Here is a 15,802-nt window from a genome sequence, read left to right as displayed (position 1 = left end):
AAAACAGCCTGCCTGTTACGGGCTGAACCGTGTCCTACCCTAAATTCATACGTTGAAGCCCTAGCTCCTAGTGCCTCAGAATGTGAGTGGATTTGGAGATAGAGCCTTTAAACAGTGATTAAATTAAAATGAATCACCTAATTAATTGGGTGGGCCCCAGTCCAATTTAACTGGTATCCTTACTAGAAGAGGATTTGGACATGCTGAGAGACATCAGGGTGTGGGGGCAGAAGGAGTACGTGAGGACACAGCGAGAAGACAGCCACCTGCCAGCCAAGGACAGTGGCCTCAGGAGACACCAGTTCTGCCAACACCTTGATCTTGGACTTTGGTCCTCAGAGCTGTGAGAAAATTAATTTCTGTTGTTTCAGCCACTCAGTCCGTGGTAGTTGGTTACGGCACCCCGGGCTGACTCACACGCCCCTCTTCCGAGGGCCGCGCACACCAGATGTGCAGTTATCTGTACCATGTGCACATGCCAGAGCCCATGTGTTGCCCACTCGGAACCTAATGGTGTCTTACACTGGACCTTAGCCAAGAGGCCGAGAAGCGCTAAACCTAATGGGATCTTAAAGAGAGCAAGAGAAAAGCCGGCACAACAAAAATACGCAGCCGAGAGAGCACAGCATTGCTTTGCTACTCAACATCTCAAAATCAAAAATGTACAAGTTGAGCTGATACCTGGAGAACCACTGGGGTCATGGTCACGGTTTGCCATGGATTCCCCACTGTTCTCCTCCCGTGGACTTCACGGAAGGTGATTCAGACCTCCCCAGCTCAGGTTTCCCCCCAGGCAAACAGGTGTCACGCTGCCTGGTCTTCTGGAGGTGTCTGATTTGCCTGCATCTATCCTATACCCAAGGAGTAGATGCTCCCCTATGTTGGGATTAAATTGGCAACCCCCAAATGTTCACAGGCATCCTCAGGAGAGCAGCTGAGTCCCTCTAAGTCTGCCTTGTTTAGACTCAAGATGCACCAGGTGTCACCAAGCCCAGCTCCAAATCCCAGGCAGCCTCTTTGAAAGCTGCCTTCTACTTAGGTGGTATAGACATGTCTACATGATTAGATTTTAGGTAGGGCCTTGGTCTGGAAACATCTCCCTTGTAAGCAGGGACAGTATCCCCAGGGCGGAAACAGTGCTTGGTAATAGGAACTCAGACCAGCCCAATTCTAAAATTCTCGTTGTCAGAATCACTTCTTTGGGTCAAGGCATTAAAGGCCCCTATTATACATGTTATCAAAGGGCCATGCTATTAAGACATCTTCAGCCATTAACGCCTCTGTGACTTTATGGGTGTGGCCTGGGTCCACTCTTATTTAACCTCTTGGGGCCCAGGGCCCAGGGCCGCTGGGAGGAGAGAAGGAAGGGTTCACAGCCCTGTGGGGCAGAGCGTTGAGCATAGGCAGGTGTGTTGTATGGAGGGACGTGGGTGACAAAAAAAGGATAAGGGAGTTCAGAAGGAACACTGCTTGCTTGACGTTTTTGAGCCAGCCAGACCTCCACATCAGAGTCACCCTTTGGCCAGGCGGCTCAGATAACGAACATGCGGGCCAGGCCAGGTGGCAAGTGCACGAGTCCTGCTGCGTCCGCGTCCGCGTAAGGAACTTGGCATCTCAGAGCTGGCCTTGGCCTGGGGCCAGGAAGCTGGGAGCGCAGGAACAATATACAGCGGGTCACGGGGGCAGGGGACAGCTGCTGGCTTCCTAGAGCCGCTGCCGTGATTGGCACTCCAGGGGTGGGGCTTCACCCATGCTCTCAGCCAATCAGCTCGCCCGCCCGCCCCGGGCTCCCACGCCCCCACGGGGCAGCAGGAGAGGCCGGGGCGGGTGACAAGCCCGGGTCGCCGCAGCTGGGGCTGTCGGCTGGGGAGAAAGGTCCAGGGCGGGAGGCGGCCGAGGCTCAGCAGGGCGAAGACGACATCTGGTCGTAGTCAGGGCACTTGAGCAAGGCCGGGTAGTTGCTGTTCATCTGCAGGGAGGCGTCGCTGGAGATGTCGGAGGGGCTGCGGCCCCGGACCCAGGCGTCCGGGTGCAGGAACTGGCCCGAGTAGTCGGAGCAGTTGCTCAGCCGAGGGCGGTAGAAGCCAGGGTGAGGTCTGTACATGTCCTCGGCGGTGTACCTCTTCATGAACAGGTACACAGACATCACGCCGGCACTCTACAGTGACGAGAAAGCAGGGAGAGCTCACCGCCAGGGCCTGCCTTAACTGCCCCGGCTGGGGTAGCACATGTACATGGGGACAGGAGTGGGGCCCTGGGTTCGTCCGGGGTGCAGGAGCCCTGGGAAGGCAAGAGCGCGTCACCTGGGATGAAGGAGGGAGGTAGAGCGGTGGCCCAGGATGCTTATGGAGCGATTCCCTCCTCCTGGCACAGCGCCCCCACCCCAGCCTGTCCTGGCTCCGTGGGACAACGGGGTTTACCTCTGTTAAAAGGAAAGAGATGGCAGCGAAGGCAAACGACCATCCGTATTTGTAGTTGAAATAGGTCTCTGGGTCCTTAGTCCTGTTGAGCACCTCGTCGTTGATGCTGGAGATGTACAGCACGAGGCCCACCACGAGAGAGAGGCCTGGGTGGGGCAGGGGAGCGGAGGGGACACTCAGCACAGAAGGCCGGGGAGTTGGCCGATGTGGCATCAGCTCCCCTCGAGGTTCAGGAGCAAAGCTGCCCGTCTTGGGGTGAGGATGCTTTCATCTTGGAGTTCGAGGGAGAGCAGGAGTTTCCTCCTGAGGACCCTGCTTAGACCAGCACCTTCTAGGTAGCAGATCGCTGCAGGTAGGGAAGTGTCCTGTCCAACTTCCCTCCTGGGCCATGGCTACGCCCAGTGGTTCTCGGCCCGCTGTCCACACCTGTCACATAGACGTGTCTGAGCGCCAGCCCTGGACCTGCTGACTCACTCGGCCTGGGCTGGGGCCCTGGCACTGCATTTTCTTAAAAGCTACCCAGGTGACACTAATGTGAACCGGGGCTGTGAACCACTGAGCTGGCAAGTGGCTTTTACTACACTGAAGAGTAAAATAGGTCCCCTCAGCAGGGGTAGTCAAGGCCCCCAACCCCTGTCTCCAGCTGTGTGTGTCCTCGTGGAGTCTGCCAATATGGCCCGTGGGCTGTGCGGCCCACCAGATCACAGACTGTGGCCCTGAGATCTTTAGGCAGAGCAGGGAAAGAGAGTTTGTCCAGATGCTGGCAAGCCTTCAACCAGGAGGCCAGGGGGCCCAAACTCCTACTGCGACCGTGCAAATGACTGCCTCAGGCCCGTCAATTAGTAACTGTAATTGAATCAAGACATAATTAATTACTCTGTTTTGAGCTGTTCAGGTTTAATTCCATTTGCATGGAATTTTTATGAAACTGGGGCATATTGAACGATGAATGTTAAAGGAAAATAGGTGTGATTGAAACCTTCCTTAGTATTTAACTCAGATTGGAATCGCTGCTGCCCCAAATGAATGCTCTTTATTATCATTAAAACAACTTCATATGGCCCAGCTCAATCCTACATTCTGATCCTGTAGCCCACTGCTGAACAACCCCAGGTGTTTCAAAGCTCCTAGATAGCCTTGGCTGTTGTGACGTTCACAGTAGGAAAACGAGCTTAACCCTGGGATCGTGACTCTGCACTAGGTGGAAATACTGCCACGCAAAGTTTGGGCTAATGACATCGCAGGTGCTTCATGATACATTTGGTTTGGTGGATGGAAGATGGGCCAGTGGTAGATTGAAAATGGATGGACAGATGGAGGGAAGGAAGAGTGGGTAGGCGTGTGGATGGATGGAAGGATGGAAGGAAGGAAGGAGAAAGAACAGCTCTTGGGCATCAGGCATTCTGCCACCTGGCTCCCAGGCTATGTTAACATGAAAATTTGGGGAAAGAATCCTAAAGCGACTTAGGAATCCGGTGACAATCAGAATGCCTGGTGCCCAATGGCTGTTTTTCCTTTCCTTCCATCCATCCACCCACCCACCCATCCATCTATCCATCAGTTATTCAAGCCACTCACCCACCCATCTTCCATCCAAGCATCTTCTCCCTTGGGTCCCCTCCCTAGTCAACCAGTCCAAGGCACCTAAAATACATGCCCTGAGAGTCACTCCTTTGGCCTGAGTCATTATCTCCAAGAGAAAAGGTCTCCATGAAAATGTGCAGGTCACAGCAAAGGGGAGAAAGAGCCACCTTTATTTACCACGTTCCCTCCCCTTCTCACTCTGCACTCCCATGAGAAATCTCATCCATGTCCATGGAGTCTCTCCTACTCCGTAGGCTGATGGCTCCCAAATCTCTGTCTTTGATCCCAGCCTCTCCCCAGCCACTGCTCCTGCCCCACCGCGGGCTGCAGATGACCATCATAGCCCTTGTCACACTGCACTATTTCCTGTCCACTTGTTTGTATCTCCCACTGCACTTACCTTTTTGTGGGCGGTGTTGCCACACCCAGAATAAGGCGTGGTAGATGTCACAAATGAATGAATGGAAGGAAGAATGAATGAAGTACAATGTGGTGTCAGTCGGGGAAGACAGATCCATATTGAAGGGGCCTAGGAGGGCCCAGGGTGTGGCTTGCATGTGTGACTGGAGAGTGGTGGGGACGGTTGGAGTCTCCTGAGAACAGCTGGGGACTGGGGGTGGGGGTGAAGGAGCCACCATTCCAAAGGCTGATTGTGTTTATTGTTTATGCACAAATATGAAGACATAGCCCCTTCGACACAGGAATGCTCATTATCGGTGGGAACTGAAATGTTGGCTGTGGTGTGTGGAGTGAGGGAAGAAGGCTGAGCTCCTGTCCAGCTCTGTCCTGGGCCAGCCTGTCTAGCCACTCCTCCTCAGGAGCCTCCATTGCTCTTCCGGAAGGTGACGGATGGGCCCAGGGTCATCAGAAGTCTCCTCCAGCTCTGACTCAGTTCTGCCCGGGTCACTGGCTCAGCTTGTCCCGTTTCCAGGGCCAGGGGCTGACCCCCGGCCATGACCAGGACTTCCCAGAGCAGAGCTGTTTAGGGGCTAAATGTCAAAAGTCCAGAAAACACAGCTTACCGGAGAGGATAAAGAAGATGCCGGAGACGAAGGCCAGTATCGTCCTGTGGGGACGGATGTGTCCAATGTTGCTCAGGATAAAGCCGATAAACATGAAGAAGAGGCTGACCAGAGGGAACGGTGTGGCTGAGCGAATCATCTCTAGGTGAGGGGACAAAAGGATGGCCTGTCAGCCTCCGGTGGCTTCGCTCTCTTCTCATCATCCCGAGCCCAGTGTTCCTGGCAGTGTCTGCCACCGGGTCCTCGGAGCCCCTGCACCAGCTCCCCGGGCTCCATCCCCCACTGGGTGGCCTGGGGACCTCCCAGCTCTGGCAGGGCTTTTGCCCCTGAGGGGTGGCTGGAAGGCCTGGCTTCAAGTGCCAACATATTCAGGCCCCTATCGTTTCCTCTGGGCATAAGGCCCTGTGGAAGCACCTGGTCACTCCATCTTGCTTCCTCTCCCAAGGGCAGTCACCATTTCCCTGGGCAAGGGGCTGCTCTGAGTGGCACATGGGACAGTCACTGACCTCTGTCTTCTTCAACTTGTGATTACTTGAGGAGCAGTTCTGTTGTATAATAAAGAGTTTATCCAGTCTTTGTCCCTGATTCCTGAGAGATAACCTCTAAATTCTTATAATTTCCCAAGTGACGGGAGTGTCTTTGCTATTCATGGTGGGCCCCTCGACCACGCCCGAGTTTATGCTAAGGGGGTAACTCAGAATGGGGGCTGGGAAGACCAACCATGTGATTAGAGCATTGCAGTCTGGAGCCAGGTGCTATGAGCCTGACCCCTGGGGAAGGGAGGGGCTGGAGACTGAGTTCCATCAATCATGCCCACATAATGGAACCCAGTAACAACTCTGGACACCAATGCTCGGTTGAGCTTCCTGGTTGATGAACACATAGATGTATTAGGATGTGGCACATCCTGATTCTATGGGGAGAGGACACTACAGCTCTGCCTTGGGGACCCTCCCAGACCTTGCCCTATGTGTCTCTTCATTTGGCTGGTCCTGATTTGCATGCTTTATAATAAAACTGTAATGGTAAGTACAGGGCTTTCCTGAGTTCTGTGTCTTTCTAGCAAATTATTGAACATGAGGGAGTCAAGGGAACTCCCGCACTTGTGGCCAGTTGGTCAGAAGTGCAGGTGGCCTGGGGACCTCTGAACTTGCAGCAGGCATCTGAGGTGAGGGCAGTCTTGTCGAAGACTGAGACCTTAAACCTGTGCAGTCTGTGTTAACCGCAGGCGATTCGTGTCGGAATCGCACTGCAGTGTTGCAAGCTCACTCTGGGGGCAGAGCCAACTCTGGTGAGGCCAGGGCCAAGCAGTCAGTCCCACTGGGGGCCAGAGAGTTCAGTTCCCTGGGTATGGAAGCCCTCTTGCTTGCCTGGGTCACCACAGCAACCTTTCTCCACCACTGGGAAATTAATGTGCAGGGCGAGCTGGTGAAGCCAGGCCAGCACACCCAGCTGGGCCTAAGGGCATTTGCTCTTGAGAAGTACGCTGGCCACCCTGACTCTTCCCGCTGCCCTGCTCCTCTCTGTGCGGCCAGTGGCCCAGGGGCAAAGTTCAAGGCACCTACTTAGAACGTTGACCGTGGACTCGGACGTCAGCTGGGAGTTCATGGGCATCACGTATTCTATGGTGAAGCAGCGTCCCCGCTCCTCACCTGTGGAAACAAGAATCTTTTACATCTCCAGGCCCTTCCTGAACATGGATTTGAAGTTAGTCTATTCCAAAGGTGTTTCCAGATGCATCTAGGATCTTTGACCCACTGTGTCTTGGCACCTGGGCTGGATCTAAACCCTAGGGAGGTCCTGTCCCTGGCTGGGGGCCCACAGCAGGGGTGGAAGCACGTCCCGACATCAAATCCTTCCTGGAGAAGCACCCAGGTGCTTCTGGTGAGGATGGACCCAGCCACCGGCGTCGCATGGAAAGAGGCCGGCTCTGCAAGCTCCCCGGGCTGACCGAACGCCTGGTGCTGTCTCACTGCTTTTGGACAGGTGGGGCTGATGATGGCACAGCTGACTTAGATTCGCCAGTGCGGGCGTCATGGAGCTGAACTCCAAAAGCCTTGTCAACCACTTTGGAAACCAGATCCCGGTGACTTCAAACTCCACTTCAGATTTAAGCAGGGACTGATGTCACACAGTTTGGGGCAGTGGGAGAAGTCAGAACTGGATGCCGTTCCCAAGGCAGACTCAACAAGTGAGGCCCAGGCCTCTAGATGGCCTCCCTGCTAAATACTGCTGGGCACCAACTGCCACCCAATCCCCCAAAGCTCTCCCATCAAGCTGGAGGAAAAAAATCTGGGAGAACCAAATCGTGTCTCCTTGCAATGCACAGGAAGGTTATAGGGCCCTACCAAGAAAAGCCCGGTGACCACACTGTGGCAGTCCTGGCCAGCCCAGGCTGTGGCTAGTCTCGCATGACTTGGAGATGCTTTTCTTGTGCAGGTTGGTCCTGGGCCATGACAAAGGCATAAGGCACAGAGCTCTTGGAGTAAGAATTCCAAGGGTTCCAGAGAAGCCTTAGCAAGCAGAAGGGAGGCCCAGATTGGCAGGATCAAAAGCTTCACACTCCGCAGGGCTGGAGACCTGCATTTGTGTATTCTCTGTGCCGTTTCATGGACAGAGGAACAGCGAAACTGCTAAGTATTGCCCACCCTGCAAATTAGTGGATGCAAGGAAGTTGAGTTAAGGAGACTTACTTACCCTCCCCTCATTTGTAAAGTGGAAATAGTAACGAGTCCTGTCTTGTACTATTGTTTGGAAGATTATAGGGGATCCATAGTTCAATGAGCTAAGGTATGCAAGAGCACTTGAGACCTGTGCAATGTCATTCTCATTGTCATTCTGTGGGGGCAGAGTGTGGGGAAGGCATAGTCACATTCGTCTTCCAGGAGGGAAGACCTGGGAGGCGAAAGGACACAGCCCATCAGGGCTGAAGTTTGCAGCAGGGTCCCGGTCTCTGCAGGGAGCAGCGCCCAGAGTTTACGGGGATCATTCATGGTGAACTGGCTCCTCCCAGCATCTCTGGGCCATCTCTTCCCAGGGAGGGATCTCTTGGGGGGAGGTGATCCTGAGGTAGGGGTGGGGTGTCCCCGACCCGGGGCGCCCTTACCTGCAAGGAAGCAGACCCGCCAGAGGCCTGAGTGCAGGGACATCCTGATCTCCGTGCTCTGGTTCTGAGGCAGGACCACGCCCTCCTCCAGGTACAGCCAGTAGTCGGTGCTGACGGCTATGCCCAGGAGGCCCAGGCCACAGACCGCAAAGACGCTGCTCAGCAGAGTCAGGGCCTTCCTCCCGCAGGCACTCATCTTCGCGGATGGATGCTAGGTGGCCAGCGGCCCTGCTCTCACCAGCACGGAGGGGATCTGGGGGCAGGGAGAGAGGGTGAGCAGGTGGCAGTGGCCACAGCTCTGAGAAGACCAAGATGAGGAGCCAGTAACTAAAGTCAACCCTGCCTGGCTCAACAGATGGATAAAGACCACCAGGCAACTCCCTGGATGCCTGGCCACCATGACACAGGTGCCACCCTCTTCCTCCCCCCTCGGGAACTCACAGCTTTCTTGGCTGCAAGGGCCCCCTTGTCCTCTCTGGAAGTCCCCTTTGCTGGGTACCACTATTCATTCATTCATTCATTCAGCAATCCACTGTGCCAGACACGGGAGATACAAAAATGAACACGACACTATCCTTGCCCTTAAAGAGTTCCCCATCTAGAAGAACAGAGGTGACCCCAAACGCAGCCCAGTGAGAGCTGTGGCTGAGACCTGCCCAGGAAGCAGAGAGGAAGAATGAAGAAGAGAACTGTGCTGGGCTGGCTTCTCTGTGTTGAGAAGGATTCTGAAGTTCAAACACAGCCTGTGAGAGCAGCAGGCCCCAGAAGGGGGGGGTGGCAGCAGCCCTGGGAAGAGGCAGAAGGGTAGGGAGGCTTCTTGGGGGCAGCTGTCTTCCTCATGTGACTCTAATCAGTTGTAGGACTAGGTCAACACAAGAAGCCACATCACAGTCCCAGTGCAATAGAATCCACCTAATCCGAAACGGCCCGACCCTTGCCCGCACAGCACAGCATACTGGCAGGAGCTGGCTGTGGACCAGCCACAGAGAAGCGGAGTCTATGCCAGCTTGGCCATGAGCACACCCACTGATGCCCGCCAGGGCCAGGCACTGGGCTTGGGGCCACAGTGGGGTGCAAGGGAGATGGAGGCCGTGCCCCACAGAGCCACGGCCAGGCTCAGCGCCTCTGTGGCTCTTTGGCTGCAATCTAGAGCCACCTAGGGAGCATATAAACATCCCTGATTCCTGGGCACTGCTCCAAGAGACTCTGCTACAACTGGATTCACGTGGGGCCTGGGCAGTGGTATTGTTTAATGCTCCCAGGTGATTCCAATGAAAACAACTGATCCCGGTTACTCAAGGAGTGGTCCTTGGGCCAGCGGCATCAGCATCACGGGAGCTTGTTAGAACAGTAGACTCTCTGGCCCTCTCACTTCCTAAATTGGAATCTGCATCTTAACAGGATCCGGGTGAGTTGTCTGCCTGCCACCATCTGAGAAGCACCACGCCAAGCAAACAGGTGATGGCATCACAATGTAGCAGCTGCTGTCACGGTGAAAGCCTGGATATGACAAGAACCCAGAAGGGGTCACCCAAGGTGGGTGGAGGGGCAGGCAGAGCCATCTCTAGGCGAGCGTGGGACCTGGGGCAACTCAAACAGGGTGCCTCACCCAAGCTGTCAGGGTCACAAGGTGGCCATGTTAATGTTGTCAGGAAAGAGGTGCAGCAGTGCCTTGGTGGGGCCCCCAAGCTCAAGGCCTCAGCGATGTCCCGGGGCCCTACCCAAGGGATGGCATCATGTTCCCGCTGAGCTTCCAGGCACAGGTGGATATTGAGACGGCTGAAAAGGGACAGAAGCCAGATTCGTGTGCAGAGTCTGAGCTCGCTGTGGGGTGGGGGCCCGGGCTGGTGGGTTGGGGGAGAGTGGGGGAGATCGGTGCTTTTGTGAGCAGTTGTGGCCATCCTGGCTCTGGTTCCACCGCGCTGGCCCTGCCCTGGCAGCTAACTGTGGGAGAGTTGATTGATTAGCAGAGTGAGGCTCACACTGGCTTCCCAGAGACAAGTGATGGTGTGTGTTCACCATGTTTGCAAGGCTGGAGAGGGGTTCAAGCCCTGACAATCCTTCCTGCGTTGTCTTTGACAAAGAAGGCAGAAATGAAATGTAAAACAGCCAGCCCTCCCCACCCAGCCAAATCATTCTCTGTGCAGTAGGTGGGTGTTGGAGCAGGGCAGCTGGTATCTAATACAAACGTCTAATGAAGCACCCATCAGCCCTGTGCTTGCTGCTGCGGAAGAGACGACAGATTCAGGGCCACTGCCGCTTGCAGAGTTCACAAGCTGGAAGGATGTGCAAGGTGGGGCAGCATCACAACAGCAGAACCCGGGTCCGAGGAGGGGGTGGCAGGGCAGGCACGCAGAGCCTCAGGGAGAGGCTGCCTTGCCGCAGGTGGGAAGCAGTAGTGATACTGTAATGATAATGAAGATTTTCATAACAGCTAAGCACTTCCACTTACACTTGAGGCTCACAAAACCCCAGCATCTGCTAGAGGAAATGGGACTGGAACCCCGAGGACGGTTACCAGCGACCAGGGAAGCAGAGAACAGAGGGATAAGACTCCCAGAGAACAACAGCCGGGTGTGATGCCAACTGCCTTGAACTAGGAGCCAGGAAAACTGGATTTTATACTCAACCGTGCCACTAAAGATCTGTGTAATGTTGGAAACTAGCCTGTCTGCTACGGTTTGGATATGGTTGGTTTGTCCCCACCAGAGCTCATGTTGAAATTTGTCCCCCTGTTGTGGCGGTGTTGGGAGGTGCTGGGTCGCGCTGCTCTGGCGGTGGTAGTGAGTGAGTTCTCGCTTCCTGGAGATTGGATTAGTTCAAAAGAATGAATTGGTTCCCGTGAGAATGGGTGTGATAAAGCCAGGACGTCCCCCATGTTTCCTCCGTTCCTTTTTGCTCTTCTCTGCCATGTTGCGATGCCGCGTGAAAGCCCTTGCCCGAAGACACCAGGGCAGTGCCCTTGAACTTCTCAGCCTGCAGAACCGTGAGCTAAATACACCTCTTTATCAGTTACCCAGGCTTAGGTGTGCTTTTACAGCAACACAAAATGGACTAAGACACTCTCCCAGGCCCATTTTTCTCCCAGATAACACGGAGGAAGAGAATAATAACAAAAGCTAAAGTATATTGTATCGAATGTCTACCATTGTTAGGCTCCTGCTAAGAACTTTACTCTCTAATCCTTACAATTCTATTACCATCCCATTTTACAGGTAAGCAAAGCAAGGCTAAGAGAGGCTAAGAAACTTGCACAAGATCACTCAGTGAGCAAGTGGTGGCGCCTCCATTTGAACCTCACCTTGCCTCGCTCCCACGCCCTTTCTCAGACCACCCCCATGAGTGTGTCCAAAGTGGGTTCCATGGAGCAACAGCTCCGTGCAATATTCTAGATAAAAGGACTCTCTGGTGAAAAACAGCTTGGGAAGCACTGCAGCTAGCTCTTAAAGGACCACATTGTACATTATGTTAAAGGCTGGAAAAGCCTGTTTAGCTTTGCTATTCCAGTACTTTCCAAACTTATTTGACCACAAAATCACATCAAGTTCTGTGGAACCCACTTGGGGAACCCTGCTGCCCCCCATGAAAAATAACAAGCCCTGCCCTGCTCACTTCACAAAAATTGCTGAGGTGATTAAACACAACAGTAGATCTGACTGTGCTTTGAAAAAACCTAATGCATGATCCTGGCATAAGGTATCATTAATAGTATTATTAAACAACAATGGACTAAGCCCCTGCTTCTTGCAGAGAAGACGGATCAGAGCTTCTGAAATAGGATGGCTGCTGCCTGGCCTCAGCTGAGCTGCCCATTTTAATGTTAAGCATGGCAGGAAGATGAAAGAGATTCAAGTCTTGGAGATTTGGGAAGATGAAAGGGGACAGGAGATTGGATCTGGATTTACAAAAGCGAGAAATAAAAGAAGAGGCTGAAGGTGACCTTGCCTGCCACACTCTACAACAGCAGACCCTGAAGTCTAGAGTGTACTTAGGAAAACCACAAAGTCTTATCCCTTTCCAGAGTATGCAGTAAATTTACAGAATGCTACATGGGGTGAAAAAGAGTCATATTCATTACAAAATTATATTTATGCCTCTATTATATAATGATATTTATTTATAAGTAAATAATATTATTTACCAAATATGAATCAGCTAGCAGGCACTGTGAAGAGCCCTTTATGTATGATACTGTTTCCATAACCAAGGAATAAAACTAAATTAAAGATTAATCAATTCTCCAATCACTGACCTTGTAAACAAAAATGCAGGGCTCCAGCTAACTCCTAGGTTAGAAACACTAACATGCAATGTCAACATGTCCCGTTGGAGATTGGGGCCCAGAAGCATGGCAGCTTTAAGCTTTTTAAGATGATTACCGGTGCCTTTACCTCTAAGAATTAGCTTGTTAATTATCAGGAATAATTATCACATGCTAATTATCATCCATGACTAGCAATTAGGGAGAAATGTCTTATGGAGATTATATCACTAATGGTAGATTCCACTGCACAAGCCAATTATAAAAGAATTTGCAATGAAGTGTTTTAGGTGCCCAGAAGTCGGTGAGGTTACAGGTGCGAGAGAGAGTCCAGCTTTCAAACTACTGAGGAGGATGGGAGAGGTTTAACAGGATAGAAGGAGAAAGCAGAAAGACAGCCTAATGCAGACACCCTGATCTCAGTTTCCTACTAGTCCAGAGAAGCCCCAGGAGTGCTGTGATGAAGGGTGTGCGATGAGCTGGTGACCAGAGGACAACCCCCAGTGGTCCTATGGCCCTGCCTGCTTCCCACCATCCTGTTCCCCATTTACTGTCTATGGTGGTGAAAAAATGACCACAAATTCTTTGACATTCCTCCCTTTGAGGAGTGGGGCCCACGTCCTCTCCCCTTGAGTCTCGGCAGGTTTGCGACTGCTTTGACAAGTAAGGTACACAGAAGAGATGCTATGTGACCTCTAAGGCTGGGTTGTAAAAGGAGATGCAGGTTCTACCTGCTTCTCTTGGGGATTCACTCCGGGGAAGCCAGCCCCCATGTAAGAAATCTGACTACCCCCAGACCACCATGCTTTAGAACAGGGCTTCTCACCCTCAGCCCTATTGGCATTTGGGAGGGAAGATTCTTTGTCATGGGGACTGTCATGTGCATTTCAGGATGTTTAGCAGTATCCACAGCCTCTATCCACCAGCTGTTAATAGTACCCCAGTTGTGACAGACAAAAATGTCCCTTCAAGGGCAAAAATCACTCCTGGTTGAGAACCACTGCTTTGGAGGCTCCGTGCGGGTGCTCTGGTTGACAGCTCAGCTGAGCTTCCAGCCAACGGCCAGTGTCAGCTGCCAGCCATGGGATCGAGCCGTCCTGGATGGACGTCCAGCCCAGTCGAGCTTTCGGATGACTGCAGCCCCAGCCGACATCTGACTGCAGCTGCATGAGAAACCTCAAGCAAGAAGTGCCCAGTGGAGTACTTCCCAAATTCCTGACCCATAAAATCATGAGCAAAATAAAAGTGTTATTTTACGTCATTATGTTTCGAGGTAATTCGATACACAACAGAAGTTACCAAGATAGCTTCCTTATTTAATCAGCATCTTCTTCTCACAGCCACTATATGATATAAATTCCAGGCATGGCCTTGTCCTGAATGTAATTTAGTGATGGAGGGCCTGAGTACCATATTAATAGTTTAATCCCTAAAATTTACAGCTGCAGGGGGGAGTGAATGGCACATGAAATTAGGCAAATCTGAGTTGTAATGCTGGCTCTACTACATACCATCCTGGGCAAGTCACATCACCACTCTGAACCTCAGTCTCTTCGTCTGCAAAACAGGGATAACTTCATAAGACTTATTGTGAGGATTTATGAAAGTGTAATCAAATCAGTCTGAGCTACCTCGTGCTGCCTCAGTACAATGCTGCAATGAGAAGGTGACACAATCTGACACCCAAAGAGCAGTAAACAACAAGCAGATTTAATAAGGTAAATTTTTGCAAAATGGCCCAGACTTCCCCATCTCCATCCAGCTCTCCAACTTCTCTCTCATGATGGCAGTTCCACCCCTTGCAAATTTCAGCCCTCCTGTCTCCTCTCTCAACTCCGTATCAACCAATTGGAGAGACTTTAGGGTTTTTTTTTTTTTATGTGCGAAGCTAAAATGCTCTGTATAATAGTGTAAGAGGTGTCTTCATGGTGGGTACAGTGGCATCTCTGTAGACACATAGCCTACAGTGTTAGCAAACACAGGTCAAGTGCTTACTAAGTAAATGTCAAGCACAGCAGGGGCCCAGCATCAGAAAGGGGTGGAGACCTTGAGGTGTCATTACCATCCTGCTCTCCTGACTTGGGACCCTCTCCGTTAGAGACACTGCTCCCACCAGGTGGTCACGAAGCTGCTGGCTGGTGGGAGAGGGGGTCCTGATGAGTGACCTGTTTTCCCTGCTGGTCCCACCAAGCTCTCTGCCCATTATTGATGCACTTTGGAGAGTTTGAGCATTTCTGGGCAAGTATTCTCTGTCCTTTGACAAAAGCGAGACCTGAGGAGGATACTTTCTGCATTTCAAGCACTCTCCGCCCCAAGACTAAGAGCAAAGCCACAGCCTGCCTGTCTGCCAGGAGTCCAGGCCACAGAGCTGAGGATCCAGAACTCTGGCCTAACCCTGTAACACTGTGTCCCCAAACCTCCTAGAGTGGATGTCAGTATCTCATCCTTGGTTTCTCAGGAGGTAACTGGTGGTCCAGGGGCATCGTGGGCACCCACCATGGGCACTGCCCTTATCAAAAGAAGTCTAGCTGAAGTGACAGCTGACGGTGACTTTATTGAAGGTCCAACAAGATACCTTGTAAAGTATCCACAACGTTTCTCCAAATGCATGGCCACAGGCACGAAGTCCAGTGGGAGGGCCACCTCACCAGGTAGCACTAACCAAGTAGTGATAATAATAATTATATCATTAATATTACTTTCTTTGCAGAATTTTTCTATGCATTACAAACGGGATCATACTGTACGTACCATGGTATAGCCTAATTTTATTTTACTTAATAGCATCAATATTTTCTACATTATTTTTAGTGGCTGTGGGATAAATATAGTCTCTAATTTGCATATACAAAACTGATATAGCCATTCCCCTACTGTGGAACAGCTAGGTTGTTTCCAAATTTTCCCCATTGCGAACAATAATAAATAAACATAGCTAAATATCTGTGGGCATCTGTATTTTCTCAGGATAAATTCCTGCAAGTGGAATTTCTGGATTAAAGGATATAAATTGTTTTAGCACTCTTACAAATATTGTCAGATCTGGTTTGAAACATTTCAAAGTCATTTTTACCCCTGATGCTTGAGGTACCACAAAGGTCCTGCTGTGAGGACACAGAGAATTCCAAACCAAACACATCAGAAAAGTCCCTCTTCTGCTGAGAATTTGGCGCCTGGGCTCTGCTCAGCCATGATTGCTGTGTTTGCTGCATCAACATGACTTGCCAGTCTAAGGCCTCCCATGTAAAGCAAAATGTCTTATACCAGTGATTTGAAACTTTTTGAGATGCATCATCATCACCTGTGCAAGACTGTAAACACAGGCATGGCCACATTAAGGCCGGCTAAAAAAACATTAGAAATAATACATGTGTTGAGATAAATGGCCAGACACAAAAATAACATAAAA

General features: G+C 51.7%; 1 protein-coding gene across 1 annotated transcript in view; it reads right to left on the bottom strand.

Moving 5' to 3' along the window:
• Window positions 1-1,875: 1,875 nt before the first annotated feature.
• Window positions 1,876-15,802, bottom strand: part of CACNG5 (calcium channel, voltage-dependent, gamma subunit 5) — a 63,439-nt gene continuing 49,512 nt past the window's right edge. The window contains exons 2-6 of the mRNA XM_012656900.1: window positions 8,133-8,430; window positions 6,592-6,678; window positions 5,027-5,167; window positions 2,421-2,566; window positions 1,876-2,158 (exon numbers count right to left, since the gene is read on the bottom strand). Of these exons, the coding sequence (XP_012512354.1) occupies window positions 1,901-2,158; window positions 2,421-2,566; window positions 5,027-5,167; window positions 6,592-6,678; window positions 8,133-8,328 (828 nt within the window). The 5' untranslated portion in view covers window positions 8,329-8,430 and the 3' untranslated portion in view covers window positions 1,876-1,900. The remainder of the gene's footprint in view (window positions 2,159-2,420; window positions 2,567-5,026; window positions 5,168-6,591; window positions 6,679-8,132; window positions 8,431-15,802) is intronic.

This window comes from Propithecus coquereli, unplaced genomic scaffold (genome assembly GCF_000956105.1).
Source record: "Propithecus coquereli isolate 6110/MARCELLA unplaced genomic scaffold, Pcoq_1.0 Scaffold526, whole genome shotgun sequence".
In the NCBI taxonomy this organism is placed as follows: Eukaryota; Metazoa; Chordata; class Mammalia; order Primates; family Indriidae; genus Propithecus; species Propithecus coquereli.
The sequence above is the reverse complement of the archived record's forward strand: the minus strand, read 5'-3'. Positions and strand labels throughout refer to the sequence as shown.